The 25,733-nt window shown below is 41.5% G+C and overlaps 1 protein-coding gene across 2 annotated transcripts in view; it reads right to left on the bottom strand.

Annotated features, from left to right (window-relative positions):
- The window catches only part of xpr1a (xenotropic and polytropic retrovirus receptor 1a), a 56,103-nt gene that overhangs the window by 14,034 nt on the left and 16,336 nt on the right, over positions 1-25,733 (bottom strand). For both annotated transcript variants that reach the window (XM_026305036.1, XM_026305037.1), the window contains exon 4: positions 2,129-2,230. In XM_026305036.1, coding sequence (XP_026160821.1) covers positions 2,129-2,230 — 102 coding nt within the window. The remainder of the gene's footprint in view (positions 1-2,128; positions 2,231-25,733) is intronic.

Here is a 25,733-nt window from a genome sequence, read left to right as displayed (position 1 = left end):
GCTTCTCCTGTCTTACAGTGGGAAAAGCAGCTCTGTGATGTGGACGGCTCCATGGTGGCTTTCATGCTTTGTTGTCTGAGCACACACATCCTCCAAATACGACGCTACCTGTCCTCACAAGAATGCCAAAGCTCTTCTTGGACATCTAAATTCACGGTCGTCCTTCTACTGGACTCGTACTGTCTGTCTGAACAGACACTCTGAACCCATGAGAGCAGCAGGACAAGACCTCCACTGTCTGCCACAGGTAGGTCCAGATTAAATCTGAAAATATGGGAGTGCAGTGGTAGCTCACATCAGAAAACATGGTTGGACGGTTCATCTGTGTGGGGTTAATGAAGCTGAAAGAAGCAGGTGTTGCTGGTTTAGATTTCCACTGGTGTAGGTTTAGTGGGTCATTTTTTCCCCCTTAGCTTTCACAGAAAGGCAGCGTGAAAGGACATTATCTGATGATAGATCTCAGACATGGCCAGGACCCTTTTTCAGACAGAGATACTGACGAGCGTCTTATGAAAAGTCAGCACAATTCACCTCCATCTCTTCCCTCACTCTGACAAACTAACCAGCTTTTTCAAATCACTGTTGTACACAGCACATGCACGCACACCAGCATCAGATAGAGCTTACTGCATCCTCCCATGAGCAGAGAATAAATAATCTGCTGAGGAGACTCACTGTAACACTGATGTCATGTGGCTGCTGTCAATATCACATCATATTTAGCACTGGACATATCAGACATCACACTAAGTGCTTGTTTGATTCACTGTCCTTTAATCATAATGACAGAAGCATGCATGATTGGACTATTATGATTAGAATAGACCCCAATCTTCACCTACTGTTCTCTCCTGAGCAAATTAATTGATGAATAACTTGATGTGCAGCTGTTCATTTTTGTGTCTATAGTAAATAGTCATCACCTATTAGATGACTTAACCAGCTCTACCAATCTTCCACCACCTCGGCGTGTTCCTTTAAGGTTCCTCAGCAGTGAGGCGAACAGACGTCCATTCAGACTTACAATTAGATCAACAGCTTCCTTCTGTCTCTCTCCTGTCTGACAAAACCTGACAAAAATACATAGTTAGTTGTAGTCCAACTTAGAGGACTGGTTACCTGCATAAGACAGATCCCATTCCAGGTTGCTTTGAAAAACTGGCACAAAAATAATATGGATTACTTGATCCTGGACAAATTCTGATCCAGATTATATTATTTGAACAATTGGCCCAAGCAGCAAATGGATCAGGACAATGAAGGATGATTTAACAAGATACAGGGTTTAGAGCTGTTGGCATGTGTCAGTAACCCAATGATACCCTGACACTCCATGAACAACCAGGATTTACAGGTTCTTGGCCACAAGCTGCTAAGTCACTTGATTATTTGTTAGGATCTGTTGTGCTCACAGCTGTAGGTCTTCCCCACAGAGGTACTGTGCTACCAATACCCACAGGGAACCTGCCTAACATGCACTAAACGTCCTTACCAGGTCGCCTGCAGGAAAGCAGCCCCTTGAATTTAACATCAGTGTATTTGTAGCTGAGGAGGTTCACAGTTTCCTAGTTCAATAAATCAGCCTCGTAGTGATACACAGTTTATTTGCTGCTCCAGCCATCTTTCTGACAGCAGTGTCTCATAATTATGAGCTGAGACAATCTTGCCAGTCAACCTTGGCCCTCTGTTGACCTACAGTCTGCAGTTTCAGAAACACCCTCTAGAGGAAGCACTGCCTGACTTCAGGTTCACAATCTCCCCCTGGAGCTGACGAAGACTAGAAGGCAGCCTTCTGGTACCAGAATACCACAACATATATCACATTACGTGGCACACATACTCCCTTGTGCCCTGAAATACACACAGGCAGCCCTGCTCGCCTGAACGTGCCTGCTACTGGCCAAGTGACCAAGATTAAACACAATGCACACAAGTAGGCAGCTCAATACAAATGAAATACCCTGTGAGCAAAACACTGTACAACACTCGATAACAGTGTTTTCTGCAAGAATTATTATACACCGCACCCAAATCATTGAGATCACACTGTAACACTGAGTTTTAGTTACTGTGATTACTGTGATTTTACAGTCTGTATTGATCAATGCTCAGCCGGAAAAAGAAATACCTGAATAGAACGTGTTGATTTTCAGAAGCTCCTTCTCACAGGTCTGGAAAAACCTCTCTTCAAACTTAGCGTAGTACCTCTTCACTGTGTCTTCATCTGTGACTGGAGAAAAACAGACGTGATTAGCTGGGTGCTAAAGGAAACCTGTACTGCTGCACATTTTAATCCTTGGTCTATGCATCAAAGACTGTGGTTCACATTCATACAGATGTGCACACTGCTGAGAAGAAATGACTCAGCAGAGTTTATACTTGGGTGACAATCAATAGTTTTTTTCCTCTATGATATGTCTTAACTATAATTTGTTAGATGATAACATTTGATATAAATCCCCAAACTGTTGTTTTCCTGTTGTCTTCAGGTTGTGGTACGAGTCTCCTTGAAGTTCTTGAGGTTGTGTTGTGGGTGAAAGTGTTTGTTAAAGTGTAGACGGTGCATTCAGAGGCACCGACCAAAACAAAGTGCTTGCAAACATGACTCGATGTGCAGCTGTTCATTTTTGTGTCTACAGTAAATAGTCATCACCTGTTAGATGACTTAACCAGCTCTACCGATCTTCCACCACCTCGGTGTGTTCCTTTAAGGTTCCTCAGCAGCGAGGCGAACAGACGTCCATTCAGACTTACAATTAGATCAACAGCTTCCTTCTGTCTCTCTCCTGTCTGACAAAACCCTGCATGTCTTTTTCAGGACCAGCCAATTCAATCAGCATTGATGCTCTGTCTCAAATAATCTTCCACCTCATTTAAACTCTGTCAGGTATCAGGTAGCCTGCTGCCACTGGTCAGTTAGCTCCACATACCTTGTACACACACAGACACCCACAGTCTTGCTGTTATACTCACTTAGATATGCACTAAATATGTCTGATACATTCATCAAAGATCATAATGATTTAAAAACAGTGTGCCTTTTTTCTTCTTCCCACAGGAATGGAAATATTGTCCACATTTGGAGCTGCTGGATGACCAGTAACCAAATGTCAAATGACAACGTTCCTTCAAAGCAAAAACAACAGCAGTGTGGGTTCTGCTGGTTAAAGGTGATACAGTGTCTGATCCAATGTTTATACACATTATATTATATAAAGTGAGCCCAGATAGCAAGTGCTGGATGTAGAGCTTTTCTATCTCACACAGTAATAGGAAAAAGACGCCCCAGGCAGCAGCCTGTCAATATCACCGCTCTATTCACACGTACGCACACACACGCACACGCACACACACACGCACACACACACACACACACACATGCACACACACGCACACGCACACACACACACACACACACACAAGCCTACATTTTCAGCATGGGTGCCTGTAATGAAAAGGTGAAAAAATGTTCAACAGCAGATTTGAAGTCAAACAGCTTCACAGGAAAAAGAAATGAGAAACTGCCTCCACAAGTGTTGAGATAATCAATTATAAGTTAATTAAACAGCGAAATAGCCACAAAGTATAGTGTTGAAGGGTAAATACTATAGTGCATAAGTAATGACCACTGCCTTTAGTAGGTGTATGAGAACTGTAAGAAACACACACTGGTTGTCAAAGTCCTAGTAGCTTATTAAATGTCCAAAACATAATAACAGCATTGTGGGTTTTGGTGGTTAAAGTAATCACAAGAGTGGAAAAATAGGACAACATGTAGTTAACTTTGTAAACTAGGATGTACCAAACATCCATTTAGGATCAACATCGACTTTATTTGGGTCCAGTGTTAGAAAAGGTGAAAATACCACATATAAATGAAACAGAGCATCCAATGTGGATTCATAGAAGGGAGAGATAAAGCAACTAAGACAAAGCAGGAGGAGGTGATTAAACTACTAAAACAAAAAGCAGAATAAGAGACAGGAAATAAAGCAGATGGTCTCCAGTCTGCCTCGCAGCTCCAGTCAATGTCCGAGCCGAGCTGCAGTCACAGCTCTCTCAGCCCTACAGGACAACCATGAAGAGCCCAACAACCTCAGCACCTGCAGCTGGATGACTGAGCACCTTCTAGTCAGCGTGCCATGGCACAATGACTAATGGTCTATCATATTCTATTAGTTAGACCTGAGGGCAAGGCTCAGACTGAGTCTTCATGTAATCTGCTAATGAACATCCCACTGAAGGATACAGATGCAGAGTAACAGGAAAGGAAGCAGATGTTGAATTCTGGGTGATTTAATATCTATTGTGTGTGTCCTGTCCACCTGACACTACCTTTAAAATAAATCTGATGTGTCCAAGAAATAACTGTCAGTTACTAAAATGCTTTAATATGAATAACTATTTTGGATAATTGAGGATTTATGAGAGTCCAACAGACAGTTTAAACAGCTGTGTGTGATTGAAACTGCTGGAATTATACAAACCACCTAATGTCATTTAATCAGGCACAAAAATCACATTTTTAACATTTTCTTTTTGGAAAATATCAGGTTTTAGATTTAAATTAAATTAAATTAGATTTAATTTAATCCAAAACTCTTGTAGCTCAAAAAACAGAAACAGGAAAATGTCATTACCTGTAATTTTTGTTCTTAAAACACTGTACGATCAATCAGTAACTCACACGTACAGAGAGATTTTAGAGGAATATATATAAATTTAGTATATTTCACCTGGATACTCTCTAACGTTGGGAGGAGCAGACTTTTGCAGGATTAAAGTGAGTGTGTGAGGGCAGTTTGCAGGGAGAAGAGAGGTTATGAAATGATACTGCCCACCTGTGTCTTTGTTTCCTGCTGACCTGGTGCACAGTGTAGGTGTGTGTGTGTGAATGCACACAGCTGCACAGTTCATAGATGTATGTGTGTGAGGCGTGTGATGTGTAGGAACAAAGGTAGAGGCAGTTCATCTCTGAATTCCTCCTCACAGTTTTACTGAAGCTTGGATGCTGCTGCTGAAACGGTTCAGTCAACCTGCCACACATTTTACCCATAACCAGCATTAGCACAAATGAGCATCATTAACATCTCACAGTTACATCGTCTTAACGTATCATCTGCCTCCTAAGATAAACTGTACTGCAGCATGAATGTAATTATGAAAAAACATAGCCAGAAAAATACTGTGCAATTTACTGTCTTTAATTTAATATACGGTGCCAGAGTTCACGTAAAGCCGACAGCTTCTTTTTCAGCGACACAGTGTGGATTCTCATTATTGCTAGTCTGGATGGGTGACAACAGAGACGGCGTCCTAGAGTCCAACGAAGGGATGTGAAGGTAGATAAAAGTTTGGACATCATGAGAAATGAGAGAGATTCAATGGAAATCAGGTCCATGAGAAACTCAAGTGCAGAACTCCTGGGAAGTCCCTACCACTGCAGCGCATGTCACGCCCACTAAGCATTGTGGGAATCTCGCAAAAACTGCAATCCAGATATCGGATCCATCTTTTACGACAGTACAAGACGTTCGGGCTGCCTCTTTCCACGACTTATTAGCCATTTGTGTGTCTTTACGTGCCTTCAAGACGTGTTGGAAAGATTTTCATACTTCCTCACCTGCCGGCTCAAAACTATCCACTGCTATGACAACCGCCAGCGGAAAAATGACAACATTTCCGCCATTAACCACGCCCACTTCAAATTTCTGACCAATCACACAATAGTTGTCAGACACTGCACAAGGAAAAAAGTTCTGCCCGGATGATGTGTAGCTTTTCAGAGCCCTTCCTCGTCAACAATGTGTTTCACTGGTGTTCTGGTATCTGTAGCATCTTAAGACAAGTGGGAAAATTGGTGGATTGGAAGAGGAGAAGTTTTTTAATCACTTTATGGCTGTTATCATCTTAATGGATGATAGAAAATGTGACTGACAAATGGACCAAGCACAGAAACACATGAGAAAGAGGAGGAGCAGCTGAACATACGGAAGCTATGACGCCTTTTGAATTTGACCTGCTCTGGAAAGTGGATTCAGAAAAGTCTTGTGGAAAAATCCTGAGTTTAACCTCTAAACGGTAATGATTGACATGCTGAAGACATGTGATTCGCCCTGTTACAGTATTACAGTCATTTATTTCTTCTGTAATGTTCAGTGATGGTGTGTGTCCTAAAAAAACAATTTGTTGGAGAATTTTCTTGATCACTAACGAGCAGTGTCTAAGACAGGTATTCTTTTTTCCATCATTTGTATATTTGCAGACACCTTCAAACCTGGGAAGAAGGTCCCTCTAGTAGAAACCTTCCCAAGAGTTTCTTCACTTTCTTCTTATGAAAAGGATTTGTTGGAGATTTGTAAAATTGGCTTAAATTCAACAACTATGACAACGGCACTGTTTGTTTGCTCCGTTTCATTTTTAGCAGTGAAACCAAAATGAACATGAGACGTCTGCTCAAACAGGATGGAAAACTGAGCCATCGCGAAGGTCAGCAACAGTCTTAGACATAACATAACTACTTGTTAAATGAATGTCACTGCAGGGAGTTCACTGTTACTCAAACATGATTATATCATTGCATTTACAAGCAGTGAGAACAAAGTGTGTGCGTGTGTGTGTGTGTGTGTGTGTGTGTGTGTGTGCGTGTGCGTGTGCGTGTGCGTGTGTGCGTGTGTGTGTGTGTGTGTGTGTGTGTGTGTGTGTGTGTGTGTGTGTGTGTGTGTGTGTGTGTGAGAGAGGTCAAGCCAAAGAGGAGATGAGAGCTGCTCCTCAGGAGGGGATAATGGTTCTGTCCCTGTAGGGCTGTGTGGTGATATATGGCCTCGTTTACTCTGTGTGTATTTCAACGACATACTTTGTACTTAGCACTTACACTTCAAGTGTCACTCTTACCCTTTGCCTTATGAGAAATACACAGACCTGTGTGTGAGAGTGTTCAGACTGTTTAGATTTCCATCCAACACGAGCTGAGAGATCAGAGCAGCAGAGAGGTTTTGATTTGAATCGTGTCATAACTACTTTTAAGGATATAATTGATTGAAAGGCAGTGAAAAATCAATAGATGATTTCATTAGATTTAGGAACATTTAACTACAATAAATCCCATTAAGAAACTGAATAACTGCCAGCAGCACTGAGGTTTTCTCACACCTCAACTACTTGATAAACAAATGATCTGATTTGTCATTTATCTAATATGAACTAATACAAAATATTTGCTGGTTAGAGCTCTACAAAAATGAATTCTCCCCCGACATTCCCTCTGCTACCACTTTCCAATAAAGTCATTCTGAGCTCGTTAGACATAAATGAGCCAAAATTAGTCATTAGCCAAGTCATTCTAAAATCAGCCTCTTCAATTTAAATTAAAAGCCAAAACTCAAACTGTTTATTTTGTCTGACTATTGGTCAAACAACAAAACAATGGAAATATATTCAACTTGGTATACAATAAAAAAGAGCAAGCACATTTTATCTAGTAATTAATTCAGTAAATTCAATATTAACATTAAAATACAAAAGATGCAGGTGCATCATGGGTTACCAGGGGGGTTTGTATTCGAGATAACAAGACATACTTTGGTGCATCAAGCTATAAGACGACAAGATCCAGTGCAGTATGTTTGTGCTTTAGCTTCGCTTTTCCAGACAAAGAACTGTGCTGGTAGCTAGAAAAACAACTCTTGACCTGCAGTATTCCCAGGGCAGCTTGTAGGAGGCCGCCCCCTCTCTCTGATAACCCCTTCTTCTGTAGATTGTATAAATAAATGATGAGAAAGCTTCCCCAGAACCCAACTACCATCATCCCTGAAACCCTACACACACACACACACACACTCCCCACCCCCCAACTTCCTATATTCCCATACAGGCGTGCTATGATGCGACCCCATAAACCCAGTAGATAAATCCCTCACACAGACAGAGCCCTCTGACACAAACACATACATGTCACCCTGTTTTCAGTTGTTTGCAAGTAACAGATTTATCTGGTTAAGTTTTCAATTAACAAAATTTCTATTTGTTGTTGTGATCCACTTTTATTATATTCTGCTAATACCACCTGTTCTATGCTGAAAAACCTGTTAAATTTGTCGAGACAAAAAAGGTGCAAAGACACCGAGATGAGAGAAAGCAACAGTTTCCTGTTTGTAAGCAGCTCAGATATCATCTGTCATTACAGTGAAGGCAGGAGAAAGAGGAGGATGCACCATCTATCTGCTCACAGTCCAATAAAACAGCCCCACACAAGTAGAAACAAGCCCCGGCACACAAAAACAAATTGAGTGTCCTTGTTTTTAAACTGCGCGGATCCCATTTAATGACACCTCCCTGCAGGAAATAAACTACGCTCTGATATTGTCACTGTCAGGGGAGCTGTGGAGGCCATTACATTAGGATTGTTGCAGTATTAGCTTTGCTTATCTCTTCCTGCAAGCACACAGGTGTAAATCACAAAGAGAAAGACAACCTGAGCTATAAAACAGAATAGGTTTGACTTAACTCTGGGCTAATATTAATCTAGAGAGACAAAAAGAGTGAGTGTATAAAACAAGCTAAATATCCTCCAGTGCCAGGCTCTGAGGAAAGTAACACCACACTAAAACCAGCCAGACAACCCCCTCCATTTCTCCATCTCGCCTTTTTTTTTTTCACACTTATTCCCATTCGACCCTCCAGCCACAATTAATTCTACCAATCATCTCTCTCATCGAGGCCAGGGGAGCATTATGAATGCACACTCACTGGGCTAGACTGCCAGCCTGGAAGGACCGCAGGCAGGATGAGGAACTACTGTAGCTCCCAATCCATTGTGCACTATTTTTACTTTCAGACTGCAAGCTAAGCAGATAAAGTACACCAGTTATTACTTTACCCCATATCATGGATAGAAGCACATATTTGACACATTCTGAGAAGTATCTGCTGTGTGTGTGTGTGTGTGTGTGTGCGTGTGTGTGTGTGGGACAGAGAGGAGGTGATAGAAAGCGAGAGGCACATGTGATACGAGCATTAGCAGCAGCCAAGTGAATACTTGATGAGATGAGAAGAGTAAATGTAAGAGGCCAGACAGGGTGTGAAATGATCCTGGGGACCAGATGAAAAGCACATAACACCCCGATACACTGGAATATACACTGGAGTTCATCATGACAGGCACGCTGAGGGAAAACCAAGGATAAAGAGGGGGAAACGTCAGGAAACAGTGACACAGGAAAGGTCAAAAGAGCGAGGAGTGAAAATACAGTTTTGAACACTGCCTACAATTTGAAATCACTGAAATAGCTAATTTTCCGATCAATCAAAGATCAATAGCACACAGTGACAGAGTGAAAACATTTTTTGAAAATCTAGTTAAATAATCAACTTTAAAAGTAGAAAACAACACAACACTAAATAACAACAACACTGGGCTGGAGATCTGTGCAATGTACTGAAATCATACAACTAATTGCTCACAGTAGTGACAGTCTTTTTCTTTAAAGATATTTTGACGTGTCACAACAGTAAAATATCTTTGCAGTGAAAGTAACTTCACCACTAAGTAGGTACTTTTCACTGTGCGGCCTGTCCAGTAATTGAGTGAACCCTTAAACCAGACTTTCAGTAAGTTGCTGAAGCATCAGGCTGTGGAACCATCTAATAGGCAAAGTTTCACTGGACGCACATGAAGTAGTCCACGTTTGTTGTTGCACAGACTCAATGTCTTGTCTATAATCTCTGTAAAACAACAAAAACAAAAAGAGGGAGTGTGTGTGTGTGTGAGAATGTGCCCATGTCCAAAAAACTGTGTCCTGTATGTCAAGACTTCGATGTGTTTATCATGCTCAACATGTCTGTATTAAGACATAACAGTTCACACATCCATGTTAGATGTAAGACACACACACACACACACACACACACACCCTCACACACACACACACACACACACACACACACACACACACACACACACACACACACACACACACACACACACACACACACACACACACACACACACCTGGGACAGCAAACAGCTGAAACTAAAGGCACTATAGTGAGTCAAAGTGCAGTTCAGTGCAGGGATAAATGGCCATGGTTCAAAGCACAGATCAGACTAAATGAGAATAAGGCAGAGGAGGGAAGAAGTCAGACGAGGTGGAATTGACCAAGAGGAGAAACAGGCCACAGATTCTTCCAGGTGGACAAACAGGACGTCCACAGAATGCATTAGTGCTGACCAGGGGGATGATGGGAAAGTTAATTAGTCCTGATGTTTTTTCTAAAGAGGTCAGTAGAAAAGTCAGTGTCTGTGCAATTCTCCCCATCATCCTCTGTCTTTATCATTTCTCTCTTTCCTTCTCGCTCCTTTCTTCCCAGCCTCCGCTCATTTTACTAAGCTGCAGCTGTGAAGCGTTATCTCTGAGAGTCAGAGTGAAGGAAAGCTTTGGCCTAGACCTCGCTCGCTCTCTCGCTCTCTCCTCACAGCGCCACACAGGGCCTTGAAGATCAGGATAGTTTCTCAGCCAGTGTCACAGGCTTCCTGCGTCTTTCTGCAGGTAGATAAAGACCGAGGGAAAAGACAAACCGATAACAGTGTGAAATAAGAGCTGTCTGATTCATCTAAGCAGGGAAAATGTTCGTCTGGACTGTGCAGCTTCAATCACGTCTCTCAAACTCTGTCAGACATCTTAAGCCCTTTGAGATCCAGAGCTACAGTCAGAAATTTCATAAACTAAAATGAAACACACATTAAGCCTGTTCTCTGAGCTGAGCAAACTTTGTTCTGATCAACATGTTATAGACTGTGCTCTTCATTCCAAGCAATTTCAATGGAAGCTTTTTAATGTGATATTTATTATTAATATCACATTTCTATACGCAGCCTTCAGTGTCTCGGATAATGCAGACTTTATTCCTGTGGCAGCAGTCCAATAAAGGATGTGGACATGTAACACTGTCTCAGTATGCAAACCATGTGCAGGTTTGCACGCCGCACAAATCACTTACACAACATTAATTGAAGCAAATCTAATCTTAAGAGAGATCAGGTCTGATTTCACCGGGAACAGTCGGTGTGGAGCCTGCAAGGTGAGTGTAACATGACTCCTCTAAGAGTCTCCAGTATAGATTTATACATTTAAATGAAAAATAGGCTAATGTGAAATATCCATTAAACCAAAACCCTTTTTGTGTACTAATATTTCCTGTTTGATAACAGCCCAATAACATCCACTGCCTTTTTACCTAATTTCTAACCAACTAGTTACCTATACAACCAAAAGACTGTAGTTACTGTCAGGTGAAAATATTAAAGGTATAATACAAGCAATTATCCTGTGCACTATACATGAAGTGGATCAAGGGTGTCACCGCTTGAATCTTCTCTGAAACACGTGATATCTGCATGTTAAAATGCCTGTCAATGTGATTTATCACAATTAACAAATGGCCAGTGAGTCTGTTATGTAAATAAACCTCTGAATCTGAAGGAACAGTCCGTGTACAAATGCAGTGTATTAGTTTTTCCTGTGGTGCCACTGTAGCACTAAACTTAGAGTACAGTCACAGTACTCTAAAATACCACAGTATGGCAACACAGAGCTCGGAGACGAAAAACGCTAGACCTCTGTAAAAGTGTTCATTTAGTCAGTGAGCTGGAAAAATGAAGGTTATATCAAGTGGAACCTAATTAAAAATTAGAAAAGGCAGAAAAGACAAACGATGAGGAGTATCAAGGAAAGAGGGGAATGAAGGGGTAGAAAACACCAGGTATCATCACCACAGTGTAAACTGGCAGCACATGCTAAGAGCCTGAAGGGAATTTATCTACTTGTGTATTATAATGTTAAACTTCATCTTAACTGAGGAAAGAGAGTGAATCCTTATATGTTTATGGTACTAAAGATACAGGTGGGGACACAAAGGGAGAGTGATGATAAAAACTACAAGTTTCTCCATGTGATAATCAATTCTCTTAATCTTGTCCTGCTTTAAAGCTTTTTTCCTCTAGAGGATAAAAAAAAAAAAATCATAAACTTTTCAGGATCCTTTAAACCCATTAGTCAGGGATGCTCTGTACGGTCACGGCCTATTAAGTTAACAATGAGGTTGATGTTCTGCAGTCAGAGTAAAGCAAACTGATATTAATCATCATCCAATCTGTCCACTGATGTCTTACTTTACCGTTATGCTACAGTGGGACGGAGGAATGGACCTTCTCATCTCTTGCTTCATTGATTCTTTTTGCCACCTTAGGTGTCTGATCATCGTTTCTTCCTCTCTAAGAATACATCTCCCTCTCATCTCCCAGCCTTTCTTCTTCACTAAGCCTGTTCTGTTTATCACTGTGCAACCAAGCGGAAGGAATAAGGGCAGCGTCCTAGACTCACGACATACATACAGAAACTAACAGAGCCCTGTGTGCACTGGGAGGCCACAGGCGACGCCATCAGGAGCCAGTTTGTGGCTGCTCTGCACTACAAACAACAACAGTAATGTACTGTCAGAAAGAGCAGCTGTAAAGTCAAACTGGGTCCTATTTCCTAAAGGTTTACATTTTTAGGTTAATATGCACTTCAGCAGCTGAACAAGGGGAATAAGAAATGTTACGACACATTAATAAATAAAGCATGTTGGTTAGAGATTGGCAAGGAATTTGCTTTGTCTCAATCCATTTAATGACATTTGGCATTTAACATTTTATCCTGTGTCTACAAGCACAATCTGAACAGCAGAGCTGATTAGGTCCTGTAGGCTTTGCATGACCTTACGTCATCTACATCAGCACCACTGTAATCTGGTCCTGCTGTTACATTGGAAATATGCAGAGTGTTGTCAGAGGAGCTCTCTGGCCAGTGTAGCTGATAGTGTGCTAAAAATATCACAGCAGCAAAATGAGGCACCTGCACTTAAAGGTCCATCTACCCTTTCTCTATATCGCTTAGTCCAATTCAGGGTCGTAGCGGAGACTGGAGCCAATCCCAGCTGACACTGGGTGAGAGGCGGGGTGCACCCTGGACAGATCACTGATCTATCACACTCACTCTCACATTCACACCTACAGGCAATTTAGAGTCACCAATCAACCTAACCCCAACCTGCACGTGTTCGGACTGTGGGAGGAAGCCAGGTACTGAGAGACAACCCCCCCCCCGCCGGCCACTGCACAGCCCACATGTAAAGTGGAAATTCAAATTGTGTAAAGGTAGTTCTAAGGAAACAAAGAAGCTGTTGTGGAAAATGGAATGACACATGCCACCACTGCTGATGGGAAATTAACTGTCTCACAAGCAAAGCAGACGCAATACACTGGAGGACAAGCTAGCCTCAATAAAAAGAGCAGGTTCTCACAGCCAAGACAACAGGATCCAAAACAATGGCATAGTGTAATAAAAGCTAAAGACAAAGGCGTGTTTGAAAAGATAGGAGGCAATTTGTTGACAGAAAGCAGGCAGCAGAAGTCATTACTAGTTTCTGCTGAAAGAAAATTTTAGAGAAATCATATGTTGACTCCAGTATGTGCAGTGCAAAATAGGAGAGCAAATCCTTTATTCACACAGGACCTGAGCTGAGTGACTTTTGACTGCTATAATAACACACAGCCACCTGGTTGTAAGAAAATTGTTCTTCCATTTCAGTGCCTGGGTGGGTGTGTACGTGCCTATCTGAACTATACATGCACCAATAGACATGCATTTGCGTTTGAGTATGTGTGTGTGTGTGTGTGTCCTGTCCCATTTTAGAGAGCTGGTTGGCTGGGAGTGACATTGTCATTATCGACATCTCTCCCCGCTCCCCTGGATCCTGTAGCCATTAGCAACCAACTCCGGGAGTTGGCCTCTCCTCTGTTACAGCCAATTGCTTTCACATCTCTGTGCAGCTCAGTGCATGCATGTGAATGAGCAGGTGTTCCTTTTTCGCTTGCGCACGTTTGCATGTGCATGCACTCATGTCTGGATATGCCCCTATGATAGCACCATGATTGATAACGTGTTCATTATTTCATCAGATCTAACGTCACCGTTACTCTTTCATAGTAATTTTATTCCTTTATTTAAGAGAACACACACACACACACACACACACACACGTACATCAAACCTTAACCTTAAACCCTAATATGCAGTGCCAGTCCCTACAAGGGAGGCCGAGTCCTCACAATGCGAGTCTGTAAACAGTTTGTGGTCCCCACAGTGTCCCCACAACACCAGTTATGCACAGCCACGTTTCACAGGCTGAACAGAAACTACACACCAGAAGGAAGCGGTCAGTGAAAAATAATCAATAGGCGTTGATTAGGCCTACTCAGTACCTTTGTATTGCATGGCAAGCAACAGCCCTTTTCTGTGTGCCTGGAAATCAATACACTGATCTCTGTTTAGGCCAGGCTGCACTGAGCAGAGGAAAGAGGCAGTACACGCCAACTGTCCATGATAGATGGTCACATAAAACAGCATTGCAGGCCTAGTTTTCCAGAAAACAAATTAAGCTGAATGTATGTTCCTAAACGGGAGCAGAGGAAATCATTACAAAGCATTACATATACGTACTCAGCATCTAACATGAAAAGGCAGCAAATGCACAGCTACACGTTTATTATTTTCCAAGAATTAAATTACATACAGCCATAGCTCTGGGCTCTCTAGAAGAGCAGAATAAAATGCCTTGCTCAAAAACAGCTGGGACAGGATTCATTTCCCATGTCCAGACTCCCACAGACAGACCACGGATTTGATAATATTCAACCTTTAGATTGACACAAACCCTTTACATCGTGGAATCGACACTCCAGGCACTTGTTGGCACAGCAACATGAAAAGCCTTTTACACTGAAGGCCCCACTGGGAGTGAGAGTGTATAAAAAAACACCTCTACCTCCTGTCTGGCCTGAAATTTCTGGCTGTACTTGAGGAAATATCAGAGATGTGGGAGAAAGAAAAATAACTTCAGATTCTGTCTGTGTTTTCTGATTTGATGAGAAGGTTACCAAAATAAATCCAGTAAATACTAAAAGTGCAACAAACGTTATCCATCAAAAAAGGCCTATAAACCTAACACATCAGACTCGAGAGGTGCTATTTGTGGAGTAGAGAAGCAAATGTTCACAAATATTGACTGATTCCCTTAAACTCTGTATGTTAACATCCAGATTAAATGATCAAAACTATGCTAATATAAAGCCCATTGTTTGATTGTAGATATTTGTACAGTAGATATACGGTACGTATCAACTATGCTAATAAGTCTTTGTCTCTGTTTCCATGGGAGCTGGTCATGTGACAGATCACAGGGGGTGTGACCATATGGATCTAAGAATACCTGTGGGAAGTGTGTGTGTGTGTGTGTGTGTGTGTGTGTGTGTGTGTGACTTTAATCAGGGCTGTATTAAAAGCGAGGAGGCTGATGGAGTAGGGTCCTCTGGGAGTGCTTTGTGTCTTTCAAACCCCTCTGGACCAGGACAACCTCTCCCTGTCACACCCACACCACCATCTTCCCACCCCTCAGTGACATTCCTATTCCCATATTTCACTCATCTCTCCCTACTTCTTCCTTCGTTTGTTCATTACTCGTTTTCTACTTCTTAAAATTAAATATTTAATAAGTAGTCAAACCTGGTTCTAACCCCAGGGTTAGTAGATTCTAGCAGGACCTTCAAAAACAGGACGCCTTCTTTGTGGATACACACCTGTACCCCAATCCTTTGGCTAAGCAGCCCTCCCCCTTCGTGCCGAGCGGCCCTCCGAGCAGATGATGGATGTGACAGGGAGGGCCCGTGTGGCGGCTGGGTGCCGCAGCCTAGCTGATGGGTTATTCATTACGGCAAGCTTGAGCTGTCCTTTAAGGCCCCTAAAATGCCACCGAGCCGGGCTGTGCTCAACACAAACACCCGTACGGTGATGGATGTGGCAGCAACAGTCCTGCTGGGTCTACAACCCTGCTGCTGGCTGTGCTCCAGGGTTACATGGGCTTTTATTTAAGCAGCAGAGGTCTCACTAAAGGTTTAGAGAAATTATTTACACTTAATTACAGTTATCCAGTTAGTAGCATGATCATATCAGACTAGTGACAACACACAGTCAATGAAAGAAATACCACACAATGGAATGAAGTAATGGATGCACACAATTTAACAACACAGTCTATTGGCTGTACACAGTAAATTACACAATATATCTATGCTAGTAAAAACATGTCTTTTAAAATACACAAGTAAGTGTTGATTTTCTATCTGTACACTAATAAAGTTAATAGCCTGCTACCAAACGAACATCTGATTATGTTAAAGACAAATCCACAGACGGCTCAGTGTTTCACTGACGGGGCTTCATGTGCTTTTAGCTACTCATCAGGTGTGTGATCAGCAACATGTCACTGAGCTTGTGTGAAGCTCTGAGCTTGTGTGAAGCTGCCTGTATGATGCTTCAGGCAAACACAGACTTCAGGGAAGAAGCACTTGTGACTTTATTTAAGAGCAGGTTCAGTCTCTAGTATATTAGCGTCCACATCAGCAAATATTTAAATCTCCTATAAAAATGACCCTGCAAAGAAACCCAAAGTTCTGCGGAGCTTCTACAGGCTGATCGGTAACCCTGACAGTCCAGAGGTCCTCTGTGGGTGGGAGGCTAAAGAGGAGTGATTATAGCTGAGTGAACTTTAGCCTTGGGGCCAGCGGGAGATGGATAGAGGCCAGGAAACAAAGCAAGTGACAAACAAGGCGTCTGCTCAGAGAAGGATGATACAATATTGAGAAAAAGAAAACTGCTGGGAATTTAAGACAATTCCTCAATGAATTAAAATGTCAGACGAAGGTCATTTGTCCCTTAAATGACCTCTGGCATTCTACAACAAAACAATAAATTACATGCTATGAAAAAAAAAAAAAAAGCATCTTAAATCCCTATTAAATGTATTTACCACTAAAAGGACCCTTGTCGTGCACTATCACAGGAAATGACCAGAGCGCTTTGGTTTTTAATGTTCACTGTCTGTCCAACCACCTTTCATCTCATTTCTCTTCTGTTCAGCTCATGAAGGGGGAGGGTCTGGTCCCTCCTCTGCAATTCCTAATGAGGCTGCGTGTGTGTTTTTGTGTGTGGTACACATGTATGTGCGCATTACTGAATGCACTGGCCCCGTAATGGGTACGGTTACGTATTGTATTACCATCAATACAGCTGGATGTCAATCTAAGGAATTCTATTATGTTCTGCTTCTCCCCCTGGAAAATCCTTAACAAGAAATCCTTAGGCCGATTTCACGTCCAATTACACACATCAACATAAGATGAAAAAAAAAAAGAACACAATCTCTTCCTTTGTCTTAACAATTTTGAGTTTTTCAGCCTATCTGGAATACGCATTTAAAGGGCTGATGCTGGCAATAATTTCAGTTTGCATCTAAACATTATACAGTTTATATATTTATTATCTTGTCCAGCCTGCTCCTTAAAATCCTGATATATCAAACTGACAATGGTATTAAACAGAAAAGCATTTGAAAAGCTACAACCATTTAATTTGTTCCTTTAAAAAAATACTTACATTATTTTGTTATTTTTAGTGTGAATAAGAAAAACTTTCTCTTGATGAATAAATTTGTTTTTTAGTCTATTCACCGCCAGAAAATTGTGAAAAATGTCTTTCCAAGTGTTTCATAGATTATATGTTCAGATGTGTTTGTCCAACAGCCCCAAATCCAAAGGTTATATAAAACATTCACATTTGAGAAGCTGAACACAGAGAAATTAAAATTATTTTTTAAAATGCATCTCAAAAGTATTTCTCAATCATTTTCTAACAGGCATAGCTCTAAAAAATTGTCTGCATTTTTCTTTCTCTCATTAAGTTCTAACCTTTTATTACAACAAAAATATTGATTTTTTTTCACTTGGTGATTAAAAAGTTGGAGGAAAACCTCAGATGTAGTCAAGCACTGTGTTTTGTGATGCTACCTCTCAATACTGATATTTCATCGGCAGGGACCTCTCTGACTGATATTGGGGTTATTAGTATTCTAATGTCATTCTAATGCCAATTAGAGGGACACCAGGGGCCAAACTGATCTCACTCAGCTCTAGAGCACGTCCCACCGTTTTTGTCTGCAGCAGAAATAATGTGAACATGGTGGTCCAGTCACTATTACAACACAGAAGGTGAAAAGTTGCTGATGATGTTCGTATTTCTGCTGCTGTTCATCCCCTGTGGTGACCTTCACACACACACACACACACACACACACACACACACACACACACACACACACACACACACACACACACACACACAGAAGACTGATACAAACAGGGACACACACATCCTCCGTTCCTCATCCAACAGAGCAGATGAAAGAGCCTGCAGCTGTGGTTGGAGGATGGGTGATGAGGAGGGAGGTGATGGGAGGGTGCTGGGTGAGTGAGAGGGTGTGTGTGTGTGTGTGTGTGTGTGTGTGTGTGTGTGTGTGAGTGGGGTGACAGAGACAACAAAAGACGAGCACTGCCCCAAAGTTCAAACGAGCCCTTTCAACCAAGCTTCTACCAATGTGCACATAAGCACAAATGCCGACACCAGCAAACATGGTCCCACAGAATCCGTGTGGGTCCTTGAGGACAATGAGGACATGTTGCACAAATAAACACACACTAATGTATAATAACACAAACCTAACAACATCTATTCCCTGCTCTTTGTCTAAACGGAGATTTAAATATTCCTCATTTCTATAATCTAGACATGGGTTCAGGCACTTTGTAAAGTAAAGTTTGTCATTCCTTAATTACATACTCATTACACACACACAACCTATGACGTAGGTGTGTTTAAAACGTAGGTGGGTGATCATGTGATGATGTGTGCAGTGGCCACAGTTTTGTCAGATGTCTCCCCAGAAAAACTATAACAGAATAATGACAACAATGTCCAACACCTCTGAAACTTCCATGTCTCTCCAGTGACCCACAACTGATGCGAACCTAGGACCACGAATGGAAGTGGCCCAGATCTCATTTAATCTGGGTAGATGTGCTTTCTGCAACAATAAGACAATTCTCTAATAGAATTTACTATTTAGCTTTAATCCAAGATATATAAAAAGGTTTACATTACTTAGAGTTACATTTGTTTTCTTTATTTCTTTATTAGGGGGATGAAGCTGCAGAGACAACTGAGAGAAGAAAGACAACACACTGACAGGCCAGGATCCAAGTCTTAGCTCTCCAGGGATACACGCTAAGCCTTGTAACAGCAGAGGCCCATACCAAAGCCAAACCCTGCTGCAGCAGTACTGGTGTAACTGTGTCAGCCCTTGAGAGTCTGTCTCCTAGGGACAGGTTTAGGTTTGTTACTGAAAGGAAGAACAAGATTTCTCTCAAAATGCAAACAAGCACATGCACAGACAGCTGTAACTAAAGCACCGCTAACTGGATTGTGGAAACAACGCAGTCTGGTTGTGAACAGATTATATGACAGAGCAGAGGGTGAATGAGAATAGAGAACGTGTGTTACTCTAACACTAGGTTTAGGCAACATTACCAAGATAACACTGCAAAACTCAATAATTTCTTTTTTCATTTAGGAAGTAGCATCATAGCCAATCAAAAAAGTCAAATACACAAATATGGATTCATTTATTACTGCCCTTAATAGCCCATATTTGAGATTACGGACTAAAATGCGTGTGTGTGCATATAAAAACTACGTCGCTATCACAAAGTAGCATCTAAAAATAAAGCCTTAAGAGCTGAAGCCATGGAGCAGAAAGGTTTTCAGCTAGTTATGTTTAATCTGCAAAAACACTTTGAACAGAATTTACATAATTGTGACACTCAACGCGCCATCACTGAGGAAGTGAGCGGGGCCCCGCCCAGTGAGACAACGGTTGTCAAGGCAACTGAGGCGAGGGTTCAACGGGAGCATGTCACTGGCCTCGACAGGCAGCGAAGGAGGGGCTGATGTAGCTACGGCGAACACCGAGACCTGACGGCGTTTTGTCTGTGAAGAGTGCACTGCAGTGCAGGTAGATGAGGTCAGATAAAATTATTTCACAGAAGGAAAAAAACAAAAAACAAAAAAAAGCACAGAAACTTGATGTTTCTGCCGCCGAGGAGCGGACGTATACAACTCACTGCAGATGATTAAGCAGGTTGAGGGAAATCGTAATGGTCCAATTTAACTACAGTCCAGTTGTGGAGAACCATCTGTAGGTCTGTTTATGCTCTGCTGGTCACTCAACTGACCACTGAGCCCATTAAGTTTAAAGAGTTAATCTACTTTGTGCGTCCACAGATAAATGACTGCAGAGCGACGTCATAAATCTCTCTCTCTCCTCTCTCTCTGCTTGTTTCCTGCAAACATTTACCTCTTTCTAATCTCCGGTACGTCTTTATCTCACTTTTCTATTCTCCCCCTGCCCCTTTTTTCTTAATATTAGACATGGCTGCTAAGGTTAACGGGGTGTCTTGTGCTTCTTAAAGTAAAATACAGCATGTATTTATATATATATATATATATATATATGTGTGTGTGTGTGTGTGCATGATTAACACTGTGCCAGAAATACAAATCAGCAGCAAAGGACGTTCACACGATGGCGGCAATCTGTGGCCAAGCTCCCAGAGAGACAAGACGGAGCCACCTCTGGCAAACTCTCAAACACACAGACAAACAGACCACAAGTGTCCAGGAGAATGTGTGGTCATGGAGCCCTGTGTCTTTCCACCGAGAGAAACAAATTAGCAGGCAGTCTGCTGACCCCAGTGTCTGGACTGCAGCCAGAGGATGCAGCACTGAAGAAAGAACCACATGGTGCAGCTACTGGCCGCAGGGCCAACAGAAGTACAGTGTCTACCCAAAGGCTTTCAGTCTTAAAAACCGAAGTGACAAATCTCATGTATTACACACACATTTATGAGATTATATCCAGTTAGTTGGCTTTTGCAGCTAAATATGCCCCTCAAAGGTTTGAAATTGCCAGGGTTTATTCTCTGAGAAACATGAATATGGGATGACACAAATGATTAGACATCATCCTCAGAGAATTATGGATATCCATGCAAAATACCGTTTGACAAGATGAACCGAAGCGATGGACTGACAGATATCAGATGAATATCACTGTCCTCGAGCTCCAGCAGTGGAAAAAAAGACATTATAGGAAACTGCTGTTTGAATTAATATCATAAGAATTTGAGAAACAGCTCTTTGTGCATTAGCCCGTGTATTTGTAAAGCGTGATGGGTCACTGCAATGACAAATGCATATGGTAATGGAAGACAAGACGACATACAGTGAAACCGAGCGATAACGGATCTGTTTCACACAGCGATAAAGACGTTCTCAGAAGAACCCACAGACTGACAAATTCCTCTGCAGAGCACTTATGCTGTCCGTCACTTTGCCAAGGCCACTAACACAGTGAAGAATGGCTGTAGCTAGGCAACCGGGCGGCCAGCATCAGCAGTCTGTATCTAACCGCCATCGACCAATAGCGAGCATCAACTCCCACCTTAGCCAATCATGACTGATGTCAAGCAGCTGCTGTTCAATGGGGAGCTATTATCGCAGCCAACCAGTCAGATTGTCTGGGCACCATTTCTAGATCTAAGAGGTTAAAGCCCAACTACTCCTGTGCAGCACAGTATATCTACCTGAACTGATATTAGAACAAGTAGGTGTAGTCTGTTCTTCTTGATACTGCTATAAGCTCTGGGCCAGATATTCAAACAGCTGATCGTCACAGAAATTAAATCATAGAAGAACCTTGTTTTCCGTTTTGTTTGCTGCCCCATAAGGCCATCGGCATTTCACCTTAATACCGTAATGTTCAGCAATATGCTGATGTTATATTGAACTCTCAAACTATTTTATCAGCAGGGAGTATTTGTGCTTTTCTCAGTCCCATCTCACCATTTATCCCTCACACTGTGACAAATACCATTTAAAATAACCGACTCCTGTGGAAAAACATGGCCTGACGTTCCGAGGTGTAGAAGTGCATGACACAGAACATGCTCAATTTATAAAAACACAATGAGATTTTGGAATATTTCCACTTCAGTCTGGTCACAACAGCCTGCAATGAAAGCTATCTCAATTTCACAGGTGAGAACACATTTCTATTAAAGAGCATAAGTACTGCCACCTATACTCAGACCAGTGTGTGTGTATCAGCGGTCACCTGCCAACACAGGTAAGGCTGTGAAAGGTTGCATGTGGTGTAAGTGTAATAGTTTGTATTGCCCCAGTTCCTCTCCTTTCATCACAATAACTCTCACACACACACACACACACAAACACATATCACCCCCCTCACTTTGACAGGAATAAGTTTAGACAAGGTGATCTGTTAGTTTAGCTGTGGCTGACACTTCCTGTGATACTCTGTGTTTGATCCTCCAGGTACAGAGGAAGCAGAGTCTACAGGGACACCTCATCCGCTCATTCACATTCTCTCTCTCTGATCTGCAGCTAAGCTGCATAACAATACAAACATTAGCTGTACACAGTCCCTGGTATAGCTTCTCTAATTGTATTGGATCTATCCAATCCAATTGGATTTTATTGTGTGGATCTTTCTCTGCATTTGTTTCCATCCAGGGGAAATTCTAAATTTTATTTATTGATTTAATTAATTTATGAATTAATTTATCTAAAAAATGCCATCCTAAATGAAGCAGGAGAGTAGCCTCCTCTAACAAGATGCCTCTGAGTAAGAGAAGTCCTTACGTTACAATCAAATTTCACAAACAGACCACCTCAAATGCTCAGATCTAAAAGCAGCAGGAGGAGGACGCCCTTCTTTCTGTACAGAAAGCTGAACTTTTGGAAGAAGCCCAAGGTTCAGAGAAGACCGGAGAAAAAGCAAAAACTTCCTGAGTTTAAGGAAGAAGCAGGAGATAGGGTCGACACTCCAAAGTTTGAAAAAGTCAACAAAAACAATTAAATTGAAAAAATAGCCGTGGTATCTTTCAGGTGTTGAGTGATTAGAGATAATTGCATAATTAGCACATGTTACTTGGGAACAGGTTTGAAGAGAAAAACAAGATAATTGTACATAGTGCTTTAAAACTGTACTGTTCAGAGTTAAAGCATTTTTAGGAAAAGAGAGAGACGTGTCTTTTTAAAAACAAAATACTGACATGCAATTTAGCATCTTACAAACAGAACAGTGGTGCCATCCCTAGAGTCATGCCACTACATTATTGCTTAAAAAAAGGTTTTATTTTATGTGAACCTTCACCTCTGTCAAATATGTCTTACTCTACAGTCAGACATGATGATGGGTGTAGTGCGTAAAACACCAGCTCAGCTTTTCACTTTATCTTGAGGTCAGAGCCATCAGGATGGGGCTGGAAACATCAATTGAGTTCAATGAGTAAATGAAATATATTGTACTGACCTGTAATGTGAATTGTGTGTCTTTGTGTGCAGCCCTGTGTGAGTGTCTTTGTACGTGTATCCAAGGTTTATAGATAGAAGTCGCTGGAGTCATAAGAACAAGATAAGTGTTGTGCCAATAGTCCAAACTGGAGCCATTAATCTAAGCCACTAATCTAAGAGCCCAGGCTCCACTACGGTAACCATTGCACACACAGCAAGGCCGTGCTTTAGAGGTGGAGGAGGTTCACTATCCATTAACCCACACCACTAACAGAGGGGATCAGATAGGCAATGTTGAGGTAACAAAAAGCCAGCAGTTCTCCATGCTATTTTGGCACAGACACTGTAGCTCCTAAAACATCAGGTATGATGCTAATGTTGTGTTAAAAACACTACTGATCACTGTTAAACCCTTACTGATTGATGATTGACGACCCCTGATGCTCAGTGCAGTGAACATCATCATCCAGACGCACAAATAAAAAATGGCGTGACTAGTAGCAGAAGAATATGAACAGAAATATCAACTCACCTGCTTTTAGCAGCATGGAACCTAATTAGTAAACAACTGACATGCTCATTCTCGTGACAAACATCCAGGTATATCACATTTAAAAATTAACAGCAGGTTATTATTCGTGCTCGTTAAAGAGTGTGTAACTGAGTCACCTTGGTGTGTGCAAACCAAGGTAGGTCTGTGCATGTCAGGCTGCTGTAGTATTGTCACAACAGCAGCTGCAGTTTCTTGATAAGAGTCACACTAAACAGCTTTGCTTTGAGGACAAAATGAACTGAAATGCAGGGAGAAAACGACACACACACACACACACACACACACACACACATATTCCTGTAACACGGGAGGCCTTTTGAAGACGCCAACATGAAACAAGGACTTTCACTCATAGGGGGATAACAAATGTTGAAGTGTCTGGAAACTCCCTATACAGAAACATGTGGACATCATTACCAGGAACACTAATGCATCTTATAAATAGCACAATACCAGATCCACACAGCATTCTGTAATGTTAATTCTATATGGATGGATGCACTGAAGGAAACAGGACAAGAAATGAAACAGACAGAATATGAGTTAGGTGGCAGATGGAATAAAAGCTGAGGATGCAGTATAAGAAACAAAGCAAAGATGAAGGATGTGAAGGCATTTGAGAATTCAAAGCATGTAAAAGGTATTAGGTGTAGAATAAAAGTATGAAGATGAAACATGGAATCAAAGTACAACAAAGAAAATAGCTAATTAGAAGAGAGATTGTAGAAAACATACAATGCAATGAGACGGAGAGGAACCTGCTGTTGCTAAGTGGAGGCTTTAACTGGATGTTACAGTATGGTAGGTAGCTGATAGTTCAGCTTTTCCATTAAACTGTGTAACACAAAGAAACAGTTTTTTGGCTGCTTTTGTTACGGAGGACAGCTTTAACACCTCTTGGGCTGACTGCACATTTATGAGCCATTCTGGGCCCAGTTTGTCCCCTCCAGCCATCTTGGGGGTGTGGAACCAATTTGAGGCTTATCACAAACAATTATTTGTCTAAATAAGTGTTTGTTGTCAATACCATTAGTTTTTCTGCTCCTGATTGAGTCAAAGCCTCGATCGTAAACATCACGTTTGATATTTACAGGGAGGCTCTGATGAAATACCTACAATAGCCAATGAGAGCCAGACCAACCGGATGTTTTACAGCTCACAAACATGGCAGCACATCATAACAGAAGCCAAATGAAACAGAAGATAAATAAGGCAAAAACACAAATGTCTTTTTAAAATAACCTGCAAGACGTATCACAACAGGGCAGACAGTGAAAAGCTGTAGGTCACAAAGTTATATTTGATAAACTGTCCTTATGGCTTTTACCTTAGTCCATCTCAAACCTTTCCTTTGTTTTCCATCATATCAGCTCTGTAGGATGAATGAATGTCTCATTGTTGTACTGTAACTCTAACTTATGAATGAGCCATCATGCAGCCCATTCTACCTTTGCCATGCAGGCAGGAGGGGAGGAATCCAATACTTCACGCTATTAGATTAGAAGCAATTTCCTGACCCAATCGTATTAGAAGCAAACTGACCTTGTGGTGCTTGAGCATCTTATCATTAACGTGAATTACATGAGCAGGAAGCATCCTGTTTTTAACAAAGCACTTTAGAAGAACAGAACAAAAACAGATTTAAATATTTCTAGGCATTCATGAGCAATTAAATATTTTTCATCAGCAATTGTGAGACTCAAAAAAGCAGGAGGGAGAATTATTACAGCTGAATTTTTACTGATGAGAATTAGCGTCTTTCTATTGCTGACTTGATTTCAATCTGTGAAGTATTGATCAATATTTCTCAGAAACAA

This window comes from Mastacembelus armatus, chromosome 4, assembly GCF_900324485.2.
Source record: "Mastacembelus armatus chromosome 4, fMasArm1.2, whole genome shotgun sequence".
Classification (NCBI taxonomy): domain Eukaryota; kingdom Metazoa; phylum Chordata; class Actinopteri; order Synbranchiformes; family Mastacembelidae; genus Mastacembelus; species Mastacembelus armatus.
This window is presented reverse-complemented; position numbering and strand designations above follow the sequence as displayed.